The sequence below is a fragment of the Chiloscyllium plagiosum genome, unplaced genomic scaffold (genome assembly GCF_037043375.1).
Source record: "Chiloscyllium plagiosum isolate Xiang-an unplaced genomic scaffold, Cpla_swu_hap1 HiC_scaffold_26, whole genome shotgun sequence".
Classification (NCBI taxonomy): Eukaryota; Metazoa; Chordata; class Chondrichthyes; order Orectolobiformes; family Hemiscylliidae; genus Chiloscyllium; species Chiloscyllium plagiosum.
In genome coordinates, this window is record NW_028270164.1 from 111,203 (window position 1) to 125,630 (window position 14,428).

The following is a 14,428-nucleotide window of genomic DNA, read 5'->3' on the forward strand; positions in this document are numbered from 1 at the left end:
TCATTTGACATGATTTTGAGATGTACAAAGCTATATTGACTATCCCTAATCAGTTTCTGCCTTTCCAAACATATGTAGATCCAGTCTTTCAGAATCCTCTCTGGCAATTTATCCACCACTGACATCAAGCTCACCAGCCTGAAGTTCCCTGACTTTTCCTTGCTGCCTTTCTTAAATGATGGTATGACACAACCACTCTCCAGTCGTCTTGCATCTCTACTGAAACTGTCTATGATATGAATATGTCCGAAAGGGGCCTTGTAATTTTTTTTTCCCTAGATTCCTATAATGTCCTGGGATGCATTTGATCAGGTCCCAGAGATTTATCTACCTTTGTGTTTTAAGACCTCCATCAGGACCTTGTTGATCTTTAATGTGTCCGATTCTTTTCTATAGTTACTCTTTTGCCCTTCATATACTTTAATCTCTTTGGATTCTCTTTTCTCTATCTGTCAAAGCTATCTTGTGTCCCTTTTAGCCCTCCTGATTTCCCTCTTAAGTGTGCTTTGATACGCCTGAAGAGATTCACTTGAGCCAGCTACTCTTACATGACACGTCTCCTTTTTCCTGACCAGAGCTTCAATACCTGTAGTCACCCAGTGTTCCCTACTCCTGACAGCCTTGCCTTTCTCACTAACTAGAACATGCTGGCCCTGAACTCTTGTAATCTGACTTTTGAAAGGCTCCCACTTGCCAGATGTCCCATTATGTGCGAACAGCGTCCCCCAATCAACTTTTGAAAGTTCCTAATGCCATCAAAATTGTACTTGCCCCAGCTTAGAACATTAACTTATGGACCAGACCTATGCTTTTCCGTAACTACTTTAAAACTAATTGAATTATGATCACTGGTCCCAATTATGCCCCCTCCAACACATCTTCACTTGCCCTGCTTTATTTCCCAAGATGAGGTCGGGTTTTGCCCCTTATTTAGTAGGGCCACTACATATCGATTGGGAAAGTTTTCATGAATGCACTTTGGGCATTGTCTCTGTGGACTTTGGCAAGGCATTCATTAAGGTTCTGCATGGTAGACTGGTTGGCAAGGTTGGATCGCATAAAATTCGCGGAGAGCTAGCCATTTGGATTCAAAATTGATCTGAAGGTAGGAGACAAGTGATAATGTAGGATTGTTTTTCGGACTGGAGGCCTGTGACCAGTGGTTCACAAGAATCAGTGCTGTTTCCACTGCTTTTTGTCATACAGATAATTTGGATGTGAATATAGGAGGTGTGGTTAATAAGTTTGCAGATGACACCAAAATTGGTTTTGTAGTGGACAATGATGAAGGTTATCTCTGAGTACAACAGAACCTTGATCAGATGGGCAAGTGAGCCGAGGAATGGCAGATGGTGTTTAATCTAGACAAATGTAGCGTGCTACATTTTGGTAGGGCAAATTAGGGCAGGACTGATACATTTAACGGTAAGGTCCTGGGGAATATTGCCTAGCAAAGAGACCTTAAGGTGAAATTGCATAGTTTATTGAAAGTGGAGTCACACGTGGACAGTGTAGTGAAAAAGGTATTTGTTGTGCGTGCCTTTATTGGTCAGTGCATTGAGCATAAGTTTGGAAGTTATTTTGTGGCTGTACAGGACATTGGTTAGGCCACCTTTGGAAGATTGGTTCAGTTCTGGCCTACCCTGCTGTTGGAAGGATGTTGTGCAACTTGAAAGGGTCCAGAAAAAAATTGCAAGGATATTGAGCTATTGGAAGAGGCTGAATAGGCTGGGGCTGTTTTCCCTGGAGCATTGGAGACTGAGAGGTTTATAAAATCCTGAGGGGAATGGATAGGGTAACTAGACAAGGTTTTTTCCCCCTGGCAAAATTAGGGGGCATGGGTTTAAGGTGAGAGGAGAAAGATTTAAAAGAGATCTAAGGGGCAACTTTTTTCACACAGAAGCTGATGTGTATATGCAGTGGGCTGCCAGAGGAAGTGGTGGAGGCTGGTACAAATACAACATTTAAAAGGCATCTGGATGGGTATATGAATAGGAAGAGTTTAGAGGGATATGTGTTGACAAATGGGACAAGATTAATTTGGAATATCTCGTCAGCATTGGCAAGTTGGACCAAAGGGTCTGTTTCCATACTGCATATTTCAATGACTCTAAAATTCTTAACAAATTCCACTCTATCCAAGTCCTTAACACTATTGCAGTCACCGGCTATGTTTGGAAGGATGTATCATTCTTATATTTGTTCCTCAGTTTCCCATTGACTATGGGGCCGGGCTATAGTACAATCTTATAAAATTGGTCACTCCCTTCTTATTTCTCAGTTCCACCTATACAGCCTCACCAGACTCTAAGTGCTGCTGAGATCTTTTGGAAAGACATTGTTTGATTAGATGTAGTCAGCATGGCTTTGTGCATGGGAGATCATGCCTGTCAAATTTTTTTAGAGTTCTTTGATGAAGTGACCAGGAAGGTTGACGAGGGCAGGGTGATAGATGTAACCTTTATGGATTTCAAAAAGGCCTTTGATAAGGTTCCACATGGTACAGGTCGTTCTGCTATAATGTATGTTTTATTAATGCAAATTTTCTATAACACGACTGACAAATTGGGGACACTTTCTAAAGTGCCAACTTTTAAAACATGTATTGGTTATAACACAATTCTTGCCCCATTAGTTTAAATAGTGCTATTATCATGCAATTTTGCACAAGAACGGAACTACCATGTTGTAGCAGAACCAACTGTAGGCTGCTTCGGAAGGTTAGATTGCATGAAGTATCGGGAGAGCTGGCAAATTGAATACACAATTGGCTTGATATTAGAAAGCAGAGAGTAATAGTGGAAGGATGTTTTTTGGACTAGAGACCTGTGACTACTGGTGTACCTTGGGTTGGTGTTGGGGTCATTACTGTTTGTTATCTATGTCAATGATTTGGATGAGAATGTACAAGGCATGATTAGTAGTTTGCAGATGACAACTAAAATGAGCAGTATCATGGACAGGGAGGAATGTTCTCAGAAATTGCACAAGACATTGTTCAGCTGGGGAAGTGGGCCAGAAAATAGCAAATGGAGTTTAATATAAATAAGTGTGAAGTCTTGTGTTTTGGAAAGTTGAATCAAGGTAGAAGTTTCATGATGAATGGTAGGGTCTTAAGGAGTGTATTGGAACAGAGGGACCTTGGAGTTCAGCTGCATGGTTCGCTGAAAGTGGAGTCACAGGTAAGATTTGGAGATGCCGGTATTGGACTGGGGTGTACAAAGTTTAAAAGTCACACAACACCAGCTTATAGTCCAACAGGTTTAATTGGAAGCACTAACTTTCGGAATGCTGCTGCTTCTGATGGTTGTGGACTACACAATTGTACAACACAATTTTTTTTAGATTATATTAGATTACTTACAGTGTGGAAACAGGCCCTTCAGCCCAATAAGTTCACACCAACCCGTCGAAGCGCAATCCAGACCCATTCTCCTACATTTAACCCTTCACCTAACACTACGAGCAATTTAGCATGGCCAATTCACCAAACCTGCACATTTTTTGGACTGTGGGAGGAAACCGGAGCACCCGGAGGAAACCCATGCAGACACTGGGAGAATGTGCAAACTCCACACACAGAGTCGCCTGAGGCGGGAATTGAACCTGGGTCTCTGGTGCTGTGAGGCAGCAGTGCTAACCACTGTGCCACCGTGCAAAAGTTTACAGTGTGATGTAACTGAAATTATACATTGAAAAGTACCTTGATTGTTAAGTCTTTCATCTGTTAGAATGACCATATTTGTTTCACTTCTTTCATATGTAAATCACAAACTGTTTTTTTTAAATTTACATTCTCAGGGCCTGTCTCTGTGCTGTAGGATTCTGTGACTTTATGGAAAATGCCATTCCCCTCCTCTCTTCCCTCCCCTTCTATCCTCCTCATAGTATCTGTACCCCAAAATATTGAACTCCCTCAGCCATGTATCTGTAATACCTTTGATGTCCCAGTACATTGTACCCATTCTTGCTCTGAATTCATCTGTCTTACCTGTCAGGCCTCTTGCAGTGAAATAAATGCACTTTAACCTATGCCCTCTAGTTCTGACTCCCTGACCCCAGGGGAAAACACCTGGCTATTTATCCTATCCATGCCCCTCATGATTTTATAAATCTCTATAAGGTTACCCCTCAGCCTCTGATACTTCAGGTTTGGGGTGAGAGGGGAAAGATATAAAAGAGAGATTGGGTTGGGATATCTGGTTGGCATGGACAAGTTGGACCGTAGGGCATGACTCGAACTCATCAGTCTTCCCTAGTTTCTGTCATGCTCTTGTGCCTGTCTTATCTGTTTAACTTGTTCTGTTTAACTTCTGTACTGGCCTCGACCTTCTCCTTTTGTCTCACTACTGTTAAAGGGCCCACCCCTAGTTTAAACCCACGTAGTTCTAACAAATCACCCCACCAGGATGTTGATTTCCCTCGAGTTCAGGTGTGACCTCTGCCTTAGAGGTGTTCCCAATGATCCAATAGTCTGAATTCCTAACCTCTGCAGCAGCTACTCAGCATGCATTCATCTGCCTATTTTCCTATTTCTATTCTTACTAGTGCATGGTTCCAAGAGTAGTCCAGAGTTAACTACCTTTGAGGTCCTGCTTTTTAACTTCTTGTCTAATGCTCTATATTCACTCTGTAGAACGTCATCCCTTTTTCTGTCTTTTTTTTTGTCCCAATCTGTGCAATGACCTCTGGCTGCTCAAGCACCCCTTTTGAGAAATTGCTGCAACCGCACTGAGGCATTCTTTTTCCCAGGCACCAGGAAGACAGCATACCATCCTGGAGTCTTGCTCGTGGCTGCAGAAACACCTTTCCATGACCCTGACTAGAGAGTCCTCTATCCTAGTGCTCACTTAGGAACATGATCTGTGGGGACTGTTTGGAACACAGGGTCTGTTTCCATGCTGTATAACTCTGTGACCCTCCTAAGAAGTAACAGTAACCGTAGATTATACATTGCCTTGATCCTGATCCACCATTCAGAAGATCACAGATGATCTTTTTGCTTCCAGATCCTCTTGCTTTTGTATTCCATATCACTTAATTTCCTGAGAGATCAAAAATCCATTTTAATATACTCTGTGATGTGGAGGTGCTAGTGTTGGACTGTGGTGGACAAAGCCAGAAGTCACACAACACCTGGTAGCAGTCCAACAGGCTTATTTGAAATCAAAACCTTTTGGAGCACTGCTCCCTTGTCAGATGATATCACCTCTGGAGTAGAGAATTCTAAAGAGGGACAGCCCTTTGTGGAATAAACACTGCACATTTTGATGCAAAGTTTTCAATCCCTTATCCTAAGACTGTACTCCTCTGTCACAGTTTCCCAAGCCAGAGCATATGACATCTTCATGTCAAGAGTAAGTCCGTTCAGGATCTCGTTTATTTTGATTAGATCACCTCTCATTCTTCTAAAAATTAAAAGTAAAAGTCAGTTAGCTGGATAGTTGATTTGTGAGGCATAATGATGCTAACAGCCTTGTTTCAATTCCTGTTCTGACTCAACTTTGATCTTGCCTGAGATGTTGTCACCTCAGGTTGACCTCCATCAGTTGTGTGCCTCCCTTTCTTGCTTTCTCTTCTTGTCTCTCTCTCTCTCTCTCTCTCTCTCTCTCTCTCTCTCTCTAATGAGAAAGCATGATGCGGAGGTGCCAGGGTTGGACTGGTTTGGACAAAGTTAAAAATGACACAGCACCGGGTTATAGTTCAACAGGTTTATTTGAAAGTACAACCTTACAAATAAACCTGTTGACTATAAACTGGTGTTGTGTCATTTTTCACGACTGAGAAAGCAGCGATGCTTACATTCTTTTAAACTCCAGACAGTAGGGTAAGTTGGGGTAGGCAATGGCTGTGTCATATTACCACTTGACTATTAATCCAGAGATCCAGGTACTATTCTGGACACATGGTGGAATTTGAATTCGGTAATAATTTGGAATTGAGTGTCTAACCAGTAGACCATTGCTTCTCGTCAGGAAAAACCCAACTGGTTTACTACTGTCCTTTAGGGATGGAAATCTGCCACCCTTGCCTCGTCTGGCCTACATATGACTCCAGACCCACAGCAACGTATTCGACTCTTAATTGCCCTCTGGGCAATTCGGGATGGGCAATACATGCTGGTCCAGCCAGTGACGTCTACATCCCATGAATGAAAAAAAAACTCACTTTGCACAGCCATCAAAGGACAACTCTCTCATTTTTCATCCCTTTGGTTTAATAGAACCAAAGGATTAGAACTTACATCATGTGAAATTAACCTTCTGAACTGTTTGCATTTACTTTCAGGAATGTGTTTTTGAAACAGAAATAAGACCTGTCCTAAACTGTGATTCCTGCTTATGTATATAACCAATACATAATAATAATTTGCTTTTTAGTGAAAGACAAGAAATGGACTGAAGTGGATATCTCAGAGCATCAGACACATGCCATGAGATTGCTGGATGGCCTGGAGGTAACTGCCAGGGAGAAAAGGCTGAAAGTGGCTCGTGCTATACTTTATATGGCACAAGGTAACATCTAGTTGCAAATGTTAAGCTTAATGTATGTAAATTGTTGATTTCTCACCTTGATGAAATAGAAGTGTGCAAAGTCAAAAAAGATTCAAATAGAGAAAAACTCCAGTGCCAACATAAATATGTGCAGATGAAATACAGCATAGGATGCAAAATAAATTTCAGCTTTACCTTAACCTTAGTAGCCAATGCAGCAGAAATATGATATATTTAAATTTTCTGAAACAGGCAGTTGATTGCTGCATAAGAATGGGATGGTGGCAGAGTGGTTTGCACTACTGCCTCACAGTGCCAAGAACCCAGATTTGACTCCAATCTTGGGTGTCTGTGAAAGTTTGCACATTCTCCCACTTTGCACAGGTTTCTGTTAGGTGCTCCGATTTCCTGTCACAGTCTAAAGATATATAGTTTGCTGGATTGGTCATGTAAAATTGCCTTGTTCTGTCCAGGGTTGTGCAGGCTAGGTAGATTAATCATGGTAAATGCAGGATTAGAGGGATAGGATGGAAGTGGGTCGAGGTGGGATGCTCTTTGGAATATCAGTGCAGACTCAATGTGTCGAATGGCTTCTTTCTGCACTGCAGGGATTCTATGATGAATCATTTATTGACATTGATACATAGAGTCAGAGAGATGTACAGCATGAAAACAGACCCTTCAGTCGAACCCGTCCACGCCGACCAGATATCTCAACCCAATCTAGTCCCACCTGCCAGCACCCGGCCCATATTCCTCCAAACCCTTCCTATCATATACCCATCCAAATGCCTCTTAAATGTTGCAATTTACCAGCCTCCACCACATCCCCTGGCAGCACATTCCATACACGTAACACCCTCTACGTGAAAAAGTTGCCCCTTAGGTCTCTTTTATATCTTTCCCCTCTCACCCTCTAGTTCTGGACTCTCCGACTCCAGGGAAAAGACTTTGTCTATTTATCCTATCCATGCCCCTCATAATTTTGTAAACCTCGAAGGTCACCCCTCAGCCTCCGACACTCCAGGGAAAACAGCCCCAGCCTGTTCAGCCTTTCCCTGTAGCTCAGATCCTCCAACTCTGGCAACATCCTTGTAAATCTTTTCTGAACCCTTTCAAGTTTCACAACATCTTTCCAATAGGAAGGAGACCAGAATTGCGACCAATATTCCATCAGTGGCCTAACCAATGTCCTGTACAGCCACAACATGACCTCCCAACTCCTGTACTCAATACTCTGACCAATAAAGGAAAGCCTATCAAATGCCTTCTTCACTATCCTATCTACCTGCGACTCCACTTTCAAGGAGCTATGAACCTGCACTCCAAGGTCTTTGTTAGCAACAATCCCTAGGACCTTACCATGTCACCGTGGAATGGGATTCTGACTTCTGTAAATTAATTTCACTTTATCTGTCACAACTGAGTTTTTATCCTAATTCTAGATGAACAGCTGGAGTCTAGTCTACTTGATCACATTCCCCTGTAATTTAGTAGTGTAAATGGAATATTTCGGATTGAGAGGAGCTGTATCTCCTTTTAATGAGATTTTTATAGTGCAGATGTGTTTATCTCTAGTGTTTAAGAGCAGCCACATTTGTAAATGTTTTGCATAAGGGCAAGAGAGAGGGCTGAGTGGTGATCTGATTGAAGTATATTCAAAGTTTGTGAGAAGATTTGTAGCTCGGGTGCTCGTTGCTGTGGTTCTGTTCGCCGAGCTGGAAGTTTTTGTTGCAAACGTTTCGTCCTCTGTCAAGGGGACAATTTCATCAACAGATGCCTAAGGGAAAGACAACGCAACGAGGACATGCCGCAACCCAAAGGACTACCATACATCAAGAACATCTCTGAACTGACAGCCAGACTACTGCGACCACTAGGACTTATAACAGCACACAAACCAACAGCCACACTCAGACAACAACTCACCAGAACGAAGGACCCGATACCCAGCATAAGCAAAACCAATGTAGTGTACAAAATCCCATGCAAGGACAGCACAAAACACTATATAGGACAAACAGGAAGACAGCTAACGATCCGCATCCATGAACATCAACTAGCCACGAAACGACACGACCAGCTATCCCTAGTAGCCACACACGCAGACGACAAGCAACATGAATTCGACTGGGACAACACTACCATTATAGGGCAAGCCAAACAAAGAACAGACAGGGAATTCCTAGAAGCATGGCACTCATCCACAAACTCCATCAACAAACACATCGACCTGGACCCAATATACCGGTCACTACAGCGGACAGCTGAAACTGACAACCGGAAGCGGCAGGGACAGGCCTCTATAAATGCCAGAGGAAACACCACAGAAGCGCTTTACAGGAGGCTCCCAAGCACTGAGGATGTCACCTAGACAGGGGACGAAATGTTTGCAACAAAAACTTCCAGCTTGGCGAACAGAACCACAGCGATTAAAGTATATAAAATTGAGGGAGTTGATAGGCTGGAAAGATAGTTTTTTTTCCTTTAGGCCATTAAAAAGGGAGTCATAATCTTTTGGCAAAGCTAGCATGTTTCGAGGGGATTGTGGGTGTAGGGGGTCTGAAATACATTGCCTGGGAGGGTAGTTGAAGCAGGAAACCTCCCAAACTTCAAAAAGTACTTGGATGAGCACTTGAAATGTCATGACATTCAAGACATGGGCCATGTGCTGGAAACTGAGACTGGTTTAGATTTGGGGTTTTTTTTTTTTAAGTGTTCTGATGGGCTAAATACCTCTTCAGTTCTGTATTATTCTATGAATCAATTTTCTCCATTTTTTTATAAGTTTCACCACTTTGTAGATATGTTCCTAATCAGCCTGCTGAGATGTTATTCCACACCTCTAGATAAGGTGGGGCATGAAACTGTTCATCACTTTGTGGTACGCTTAGTTTTGATTGGATATTCTCCTTGACTGCCTTTGTTGGCCACAGGTGGTTCATCTTTCTCACATATAATTGCTAGCCCTCAACCAAAATATTTTTAATCCTCCTTCATTACCCACAACTGGATCTAAAATATCCTGCTCTCTTATCTACAACAACTGCTCTAAGAAGCAATCCCTGATGAACACTAGAAATACATATTCTGCGTTGTCCTTGCCCATTTGTCCAGTGAATAGCAGGTTAAAATTACTCATGAGAATTGTAGTGCCCTTCTTAAATGCATCCATAACTTGCCAAATTGTGCTATAAAATGAAACGTTCAGCGCCTAAAAGGAAATATTCTGGAAAGGCTCAAACTATATTGAGAACTGTTTGTGGCTCTTTCAGGTGCTTATTCTGCACGTCTGATATTTTCTGATTTTAGCGAGTTTCTGATTTATTCCCTATTTCTTCTGGCTGGTTTTAGTCGACTAAAGTGATTCTGTTCATCCTTGTCCAAATGTGCAGCTATCACTTTCACAATCTCATTATTTATTTTGGCAACCAATTATTTTTTCCTTTCAAGGATAATTGTCACAGACATCCCCACCTTTGTCATTCACCCCATTCACATCTCAAGCCCTTACCATCCTCCAATGCTTGGAACATTTTCTTTGCTGCATATGTTGAAGCTCTTGTCACATGATGTTGAAGCAAGTTGATAGTGATTTTTTTTGCTGGCTTGCAGGTACTTTTGGTGAATGTAACTCTGAAGACGAGGTCCAGCAATGGATGAGATATAATATATTTCTGCTGCTTGAAGTTGGCACCTTTACTGCATTGGTGGAACTACTCAGCATGGAGATTGAGTGAGTGCAGACTTTCAAGGATTTTCCAAAATGCTGCACTACGGGTTCATGCGGATGGGTTGACTGCAAGGTGACAAGCGGCCTTAAGATGCTTGTTACCACAATGCTTTTGGTAATGTGATTATGACCCTTGATTAACAGACACCTCTGCAGACACACATGCTGGCCCTCTTTCAATTCCTGTTGAGGCCTACCTACCAAACATAGTCATACAGTATTATAGCATGGAAACCGGCTCTTCAGCCCAAACTGATCCATGCTGACAATGATGCCCACTCAGTTAGTTCCAATTGCGCAAATTTGGTTCATTATCTCTCTATAAACCCTTCCCATCCATGTACCTATCCAAATCTTTTTTAAATGTTGCTATGGTACCTGCCTCAACTGCTTTCTCTGACAGCCCATCCCACATACGCACCACTCTCTTTGTAAAGAAGTTGCTCTTCAAGTCCTTCTTAAATCTTACCCCTTCACCTAAAAGCTGTGCCCTCTAGTTTTCAAATGCCCATCCCTGGGAACAAGGCTACATGCATTCATCCTATCTATGTCCCTCATGATTTTAAACACCTCAATAAGGTCACTGGCGTTTTCCTATGTTCCAAGGAATAAAATCCTATCCTGGCCAGTCTCTCCTTATAACTCACACCTACTAGTCCTGGCAACATTCTCATAAATCTTCTTTGCACTCTTTCCAGTTTAACAATGTCTTTTCTTTAACAGGGTGACCAAACCAGCAAGCAATATTCCAAGTGTAACGATTGATACAACTGTAACATGATATTCCAACTACTATTCTCAGTGCCTCAACTGAAGAAGGCCAGCATGCTAAATGCCTTCTTCACCACCCTGTCTACCTGTGGCACTGCTTTCAAATAAATACGTATTTGTATTCCTAAGTCCTTCTGTTCTACAACACTCCTCAGGACCTTACCATTTACTGTATATGACCTACCTTGGTTTGACTGTCCAAAGTGCCACATCTCTCTCTCATCTGTATTGAATTACATTTGCCAGTTCTCAGCCTACTTCCCCATTTAGAGTCCGAAAGATGGTACAGCATGGAAACCTGCCGACCAGATATCCTAACCTGTTCTTCATGTTTTTCAAAATTTACAGTACTTCCTCCTCCTTAACATCAATTTGTTTGAGCATATCAACCTGTTTTATGCTGTCCTCACAAAGAGCAAGGTCTCTCTCACTGCTGAATACTGAAGCAAAGTATTCATTAAGGACCTCCACTAGCTCCTGCGATTCCAGCCACAAATTCCCTCCACTATCCCTGATCTGCCTTACCCTCACTTTCGCCCTCCTCTTGTTCTTCCTTAATCCCACCCACCAAGGCTTTTTCATGCCCCCTTCTACCTCTCCTCAGTCCATTCTTCAGTTCCTTCCTGGCTACCTTGTAACCCTCAAGAGCCCTGTCTGATCCTTGCTTGCTCAACCTTAAGTAAGCCTCCTTCTTCGTCCTGTTGAGATGTTCCCCATCTCTTATCATCCAAGGTTCCTTCACCCTACCGTCCCTTCCTTGCCTCAGTGGGACAAACCTATCAGCAAGTCCTCCCTAGGCTATGGCATGCAAGGAATGGAGGGGCTGGCAGAAAGGATCAATTTAATTTGGTGTCATGTTTGGCACAACATCGTGGGCCGAAGGGCCCATTCTTGTGCTATACTGTTCAATGTTCTAAAACAGAGTTGCAATCAAACATTTGATGCAAGTTGATCATAATTCCTGGAATTCATTGATGAGCAGTTATCTGAATGGAGCTAATTCTTTTCTTTTAAAAAAAACCTGAAAGAATTGCAGATGCTGGAAATCAGAAGCCAAAACAGAAATTGCTGGAATGCAGTTTTGAAGAAGGGTCACTGAACCCACAATGTTAACTCTGATTTCTCCCCACAGATGCTGTCAGACTCGAGTTTTCCAGCAATTTCTGTTTTTGTTTCTAACTCATCGTTTGTCTGGAATCTTATACCGCCTTGGAACACTTCAACCCCAGGGCATCAATGTGGACTTCACCAGTTTCCTCATTTCCCCTCTCCCTACCTTATCCCAGTTCCAAACTTCCAAATCTGCACCATCCTCATGACCTGTCCTAGCTGCCAATCTTCCTTCCCACCTATCCGCTCCACCCTCCTTTCCAACCAATCACCTCCATCCACCTATTATACTCTTAGCTATCTTCTGTACAGCCCCATTTATCTCTCCACCCTGGAGGCTCCCAGCCTCATTCCTGATGAAGGGCTCCTGCCCAAAATGTCTATTTTCCTGCTCCTCAAATGCTGCCTGACCTGTGCTTTTCCAGCACCACTCTAATCATGACTGGAATCTTATACCTTCTGCTGTCTGAGACGTCAGAGCAAAACTCATTATAATGAGTAAGAGAGTATAGTTTGAGGGGAAAAAAACGGAAGATCATTTTGCTCTAAAGGTCATAATAGCTCTTGTAATGACCAAAAGTTAAATCAAGAGCATAAAAACTATTTCGTTACTGAAAGTGATTCATCCAGGAACCCCATGACATGACTGAGACGCTGGTCCCTGGAAGAAGTTAAATTGGAAGTGTTGTCTGCCTGTCTTTAGTCTGGTCTGGAAAGAGCTTGTCTACTGTTAACATCACTATCTGTCAGAATCTCTCTACAGAAGCCCAGACTGTGGGGAGCGTGCTTTTAGTTTGAACCTCTCCAAAACTTGGTTTCTGGAAGGAATCTTACATTCACTTGAAAAATGAAACTACTACACTGCTCTGATCCCAACCACTGAAGAATTTCTGCAATATCAGTTTATGGAAAGAAACTTTCATTTGTCACGGACTTTCTGCACTCAGTCAAATCACATAAATTTCATGTAAATTAACTTGGAGTTTTCAAATTATTTCTCTACTTTGCTTTTCTCTTTTTTTAGTATTCTTGGCAGTGTTGCACGCGTAGTGGAACAGTCATAGCCTAGGTTATGTATGTTTTGCCCTTGCCCCATTCACGAGTTTGAAGCTTTCATATGGTCCACATGCTTGTTCTGGACCGCCTCACCTATCCAAACTTTGTACATCACTGAACCTGATCTCACGTTAACTATACCTCTTACCCATGCAGGGCCATTTCTATGGTTTCGGCAACAAACTTTTGTCCCCTGAAGTAAACTGCCTCTTTTGCTTAGTGAAGTCTTGCTTCTGGCATTGGCATTCCTAATGCCATTTCACCCTCCTCCTCAGGTCTGTGAAGATTGTTTAACCTGGTTCAGAGTCTTCTCCCCATGAGCAACTCTGCTGGAGCTATCCTTGTAGTTGCATGAGGGGTGATCTGATAAATAGGATTCAGGATAGTTTGATATCGAGCGAAGCTGTAAGCTGTTAGTTAAAGCCGATCTTCAAAGTTTGGACTGCTCTTTCCACCAGATCATTGGACGATGGATGGTATGGAGCAGTCCTTATATGGAGAAAGTGAGGTCTGCAGATGCTGGAGATCAGAGCTGAAAATGTGTTGCTGGAAAAGCGCAGCAGGTCAGGCAGCATCCAGGGAACAGGAGAATCGACGTTTCGGGCATAAGCCCTCCTTCAGGAATTCCTGAAGAAGGGCTTATGCCCGAAACGTCGATTCTCCTGTTCCCTGGATGCTGCCTGACCTGCTGCGCTTTTCCAGCAACACATTTTCAGCAGTCCTTATATGCCAAATGTCATTCGACTTGAGGAAATAATCAAATTTCCTGCTGATAATTGATGGCCTATTGTCTGTGACTGACATTCCTGAGTTGCAAAAGATGCTTGCAGCTTTTCTATCATGATCTCTCTGTTTAATGAATAAACACTATGTACGTCTAACCACTTGGAGTGGGCACCCACAATGACTAAGAATGTTGAGCTCATAAAAGGATCAGCATAGTTGATATGTAATCAAGTCTAGGGTTTACCAAGCCATTCCCATGAATGTAGGGGCGCTGCTAATGGTAATTTTACTCTTTGTTGGCACTCTGGGCATTGTCCCACCAATGCAATTGTGTCTGCATCCAACCCTGGCCATCGGACTTAACTTCTCACTAATATTTTCATTTTGAGTACCCCTAGATGACTCTGGTGGAGTTTAACCAGTATCTGGTGGCGATCTTTGCTTGGCATAATCGTTCTTGCTCCTCATAATAAAATGCTGTCCTGTACAGGGATCTGGTCTCGCTGAATCTCAAAAAGTTTCAGTTATGCTCTGATGG

At 42.6% G+C, this 14,428-nt stretch overlaps 1 protein-coding gene across 1 annotated transcript in view; it reads left to right on the forward strand.

The window, feature by feature from the left end:
* Positions 1-14,428, forward strand: part of strip1 (striatin interacting protein 1) — a 215,805-nt gene that overhangs the window by 38,618 nt on the left and 162,759 nt on the right. Inside the window, exons 4-5 of the mRNA XM_087973399.1 lie at positions 6,381-6,515; positions 10,110-10,230. Coding sequence (XP_087829525.1) covers positions 6,381-6,515; positions 10,110-10,230 — 256 coding nt within the window. The remainder of the gene's footprint in view (positions 1-6,380; positions 6,516-10,109; positions 10,231-14,428) is intronic.